At 64.6% G+C, this 4,205-nt stretch overlaps 1 protein-coding gene across 1 annotated transcript; it reads left to right on the top strand.

Annotated features, from left to right (window-relative positions):
- Positions 1-1,989: 1,989 nt before the first annotated feature.
- LBX1 (ladybird homeobox 1) lies at positions 1,990-3,535 on the top strand. The gene is made up of 2 exons (XM_008144199.3): positions 1,990-2,314; positions 3,015-3,535. The coding sequence occupies exons 1-2, from the start codon at positions 1,990-1,992 to the stop codon at positions 3,533-3,535; spliced, it is 846 nt and encodes a 281-aa protein (XP_008142421.1).
- The last annotated feature ends 670 nt before the right edge of the window (positions 3,536-4,205 follow it).

The following is a 4,205-nucleotide window of genomic DNA, read 5'->3' as shown; positions in this document are numbered from 1 at the left end:
GCTGAGGCTGTGGGGAAGGGAACAGTTCTTCCTCTCGTGGTCCCAACCCCCCTTGCCTCCCCTTCTCTCTCCTGGCGCAGAAATGGGAAATTGGGGTGAAGCCAGAGAGAAAAGAGCCAGGGGCACAACCCCCTTGGGTGCCTCAGGAGAATGAAAGACATAGGTAAGGGTTCACACGCCCATATACCCACAGATTCGCATTTGTTTACACAAATATACAGATGGGGAATGACATACAAATATTCACATTCGAAAACATAAACACATCCAAATACCGATGCGCACAAATGCTTGCCTGATATACACAGAATGCGGGGCCATGGGGTTCCCAGACCGTAGTCTGACCCGAACCCCGGCCTCTCTGCGGGTTCCTAAGAGCGCAGCCCCAGCCGCCGCAGGCCCTCTCTGGGCCCCCGCCCCGCATCCGGAACAGCTGGAGTCGGCCGGGCGGTACACTCTAGCCCGGCGCTGGGCTGGGCGGGGCCGGCAGCCGGGCCGCGGCCCCGGCCAGCAGAGCGCAGCAGGGAGGCCCCAGCCGGCCCGTTAGCCCGGGCACCCGGCCCGACCGCCGGTCGGACGCCGGTCACCAGGCGGCCTCTAGAGCATCGGCCCGAGGAAAGTGTGCAAGATTGCCTGAGGAGGTAAGACTGTCTGTCCCTTTGGGATCAGGCCGGAGGAGAGGTGCCTCGAGCCGCCACCAACTCTCACCCCGCCTCTAGGCTGGGGAAGGTTGAGTCCTCTACTAGTCCCCTCCCCCAACCCCTGGGGTTCCCACACCTCCGTGTCCCAGGTCGCCCCACACAGGGCTGCAGAGCCCGTTCAGACCTCCTGATTCCCCCGGTGCGTGGCCCGAGGCCACGGTGAGGGGCAAAGGAGTCTAGGGGTAGGGGCGCTGGGTCCTGGATCACAGCTCTCCAAAGTCCGCGCTGGGCGCTTGGCGGGTCCCACCCAAGCTCCTTGTCTTACCTGGACCGCGTGGCGGCTGCGTACCTCCCCGGCTGGACTCGCGCGGCCCTTCTCGGGCGTCAAATCCCGGGTCGGAGAGCTTGAGACCTCCGGGCCAGCGCTGCCCTCACAGCCAGGCCGGCGGGAGGCGGGTGCGCCGGGAGTGAGGCTCGCAGTTTGGGGTGGGGGGCGGCGGCATTTCAGTCGTCTGAGGTTCGGGTGCAATAAAGGCACCGCTAATGTAATTTACAAACAGCTCGGGCCGAGCGCGGCGCGGCGCCCGGACTGACAGGCGCATTAGGCAGGCTAATTCCAGCCGGCTCCTCCTACCCCCGGCCCGCTAATTAATGAGCTTCCCAACTTAGAGCCGCCTGCATTGGACAGACAGAGAGTGAAAGAGAGGGCGAGGGAGAGGGAGAGAAGGAGAGAGACGGGGGGAGCAGAGAAGAGAGAGGGAGGGAGGGAGAGAGAGAACAGGAGGAGAGAGGACAGAGAGAAAGAAAAGAGGAGAAAGACAGGGAGAAAGGAGAAAGAGACAGACCCAAGTGCCGCTGCAGATAATTGATTACTCCTCGATCAAGGCTAACTTGTTAGCAATAGTCAATTGCCCCATCTCTCCGCCTCCCCTCGCAGTACGGAATCTGTGCACTCGCCTCGGCTCTTCCAACTGCCGCCTCCAGGACCCGGGGCCAGGAGCCGCCGCGGAGCCACCTGACACCTTTAAATAGCACCGGGGCTGGCGAAACTGGAGCCCCGCGCGGCGCGCCCCGGCTCGGGCCCCGGATTGCTGGAAGCCCCGGCGGCGGCGGCGGCGGCGGCGCCCGCGTCAGCACCCTCCTCCCGGGGCCCCGGGCGGCTCTGCTCGCCGCTGCCACTGCGTTAATCGGCCCCACGCCCGGCCAGCGCTTGGCCCGCGCCCTGCCCGGCGCGGCCTCCTGCCCACCCGCCGCTGCCGCTTTCCCGCGCCGCCCGGCGCCCGAGCTGCCCGCGGGCTGGGTCCCCGCAGCCCGAGCCGCCCCGGCCGGGCCCCCAAACGAGGCCGAGATGACTTCCAAGGAGGAAGGCAAGGCGGCGCCGGGGGAGGAGCGGCGGCGCAGCCCGCTGGACCACCTGCCGCCACCCGCCAACTCCAACAAGCCGCTGACGCCGTTCAGCATCGAGGACATCCTCAACAAGCCGTCTGTGCGGAGAAGTTACTCGCTGTGCGGGGCGGCGCACCTGCTGGCGGCCGCGGACAAGCACTCGCCCGGCGGCTTGCCCCTGGCGGGCCGCGCGCTGCTCTCGCAGACCTCGCCTCTGTGCGCGCTGGAGGAGCTCGCCAGCAAGACCTTTAAGGGGCTGGAGGTCAGCGTCCTGCAGGCAGCCGAAGGTAGGTGTTGCCCCTGGATTCCCCTGCGCCCCGCGTCCAGAGCCCCCGTTTCCTGTGCCCTGTGCCTCTGCCAGCCTCCTCCCGCGCCGGCCGTCAGGGCCCTCCAGCCCAAACCGCTGCCGCTAGGAGCAGAGATGGGAGGGACAGGACCCAAACCCTATTTCCTAGGGACCGCTGGATAGGCCAGAGCCGCCGGGGCGGGATGGCGGGAACACCAGATCTTTCTGTAGTCGGCCTGCTCTGCCTGGCTCCCTCCTGTTCCCAGTGGCCTGGGCACTCTTAGCCCTGCTCCTGGGAGGAGGAAGGGTGAGCCTTTTGCTGGGAACTTTTGAGTAAGGGTAGAGTTGGGGTCATTGGGAAGAGAGGTGGAGTACCAACATTCATACCGAAGCCAGGACTTGCCGCCTATCTGGCTCCCTCCTGCTCTAGCAACCTTGGGTCTTTCAAACCAACTCTTTGGGGGGCCTCGGGAGGGGGGGGGGAGGGAACAAAACAATTTTTTTCCTGGGGACTTCTGTGAGAAGAGAGACTGGGAAAGGGGGGTTGCAATGGCCGAGGCTTGCCATAGCCCGGGAAGCCTAATCAAAACCGAGCAGGGAACAGTGGCAAACCGCAGACCCGACGAGCCTGGGTGGGGTGAGCGGGAGTGGGTGGGTTTCCTTCTCCCGTGGCGCAAGCCTATCCTGTGGTTTCCTCGCAGGCCGAGACGGAATGACCATCTTTGGGCAACGGCAGACCCCCAAGAAGCGGCGAAAGTCGCGCACGGCCTTCACCAACCACCAGATCTACGAGCTGGAGAAGCGCTTCCTCTACCAGAAGTACCTGTCCCCTGCCGATCGCGACCAAATCGCGCAGCAGCTGGGCCTCACCAATGCTCAGGTCATCACCTGGTTTCAGAATCGGCGCGCCAAGCTCAAGCGGGACCTGGAGGAGATGAAGGCCGACGTGGAGTCCGCCAAGAAACTGGGCCCCAGCGGGCAGATGGACATCGTGGCGCTGGCCGAACTGGAGCAGAACTCGGAGGCTGCGGGCGGCGGCGGCGGCGGCTGTGGCAGGGCCAAGTCGAGGCCTGGCTCTCCCGCGCTCCCTCCAGGCGTTCCGCAGGCCCCAGGCGCTGGGCCCCTGCAACTCTCGCCCGCTTCCCCGCTCACGGACCAGCCTGCCAGCAGCCAGGACTGCTCGGAGGACGAGGAAGACGAAGAGATCGACGTGGACGATTGAGCAGAGCCCAGACTCATCCGCCGCCCAGGGCCCTGGCAGCCCGGAGGCCTGCAGCCTCCCGGACGGACGGGACCGCTGAGGGGAGCTGGGACCTCCTCTGCGACTCCCGCCTTCTCCCCTGTCCCTGGCCCGGACTCGGCTCCCCGCAGCCGCCTCTTCCCTCTCGAAGCAATAAGCCCGGCTGGCCGGCCCGGCCGGCCGCAGCGCGGGGCCTCCGCCGCCCGGGAGCCCGTGCCGTGCAATTCCGTATGGCTTCTGTATAAATATTTAAACCTATATAGCGGGTTCTCCCACCGCAGCCTGATTTTTTTTTTTAATCTCGGAGATTTTCATGTTTTCAAAGCTCCCAGGCTGCCGGGTTTGCTGAGAGCGAGGCAGAACGGAGGGTAACGGACACGGAACCTCGCGGTCTGGAGGAGGGGGCCGCCCGGACAGTTTTGATTTCCTCTGCATGTGGCGAATGCACCGGCCCTCTTCCTCCTCGCCTCCCCAGGCCTATTGCAGTTGACTTCTTTTATTTCCTTCTGCATTTTTTCCCCCCGCGTGGGAAGGGGCTGAGGTGGGCAGCCGGGTCCTGACTTGCAAGTTTTAAATTGATCTTTTCTCCCCACCTCGAGGGAAGTCTGTTTTCTATGCCATTTCTGCCTCCCGATGCCCACTAACGCTATTT

The sequence above is a fragment of the Eptesicus fuscus genome, chromosome 17, assembly GCF_027574615.1.
Source record: "Eptesicus fuscus isolate TK198812 chromosome 17, DD_ASM_mEF_20220401, whole genome shotgun sequence".
NCBI lineage: Eukaryota > Metazoa > Chordata > Mammalia > Chiroptera > Vespertilionidae > Eptesicus > Eptesicus fuscus.
This window is presented reverse-complemented; position numbering and strand designations above follow the sequence as displayed.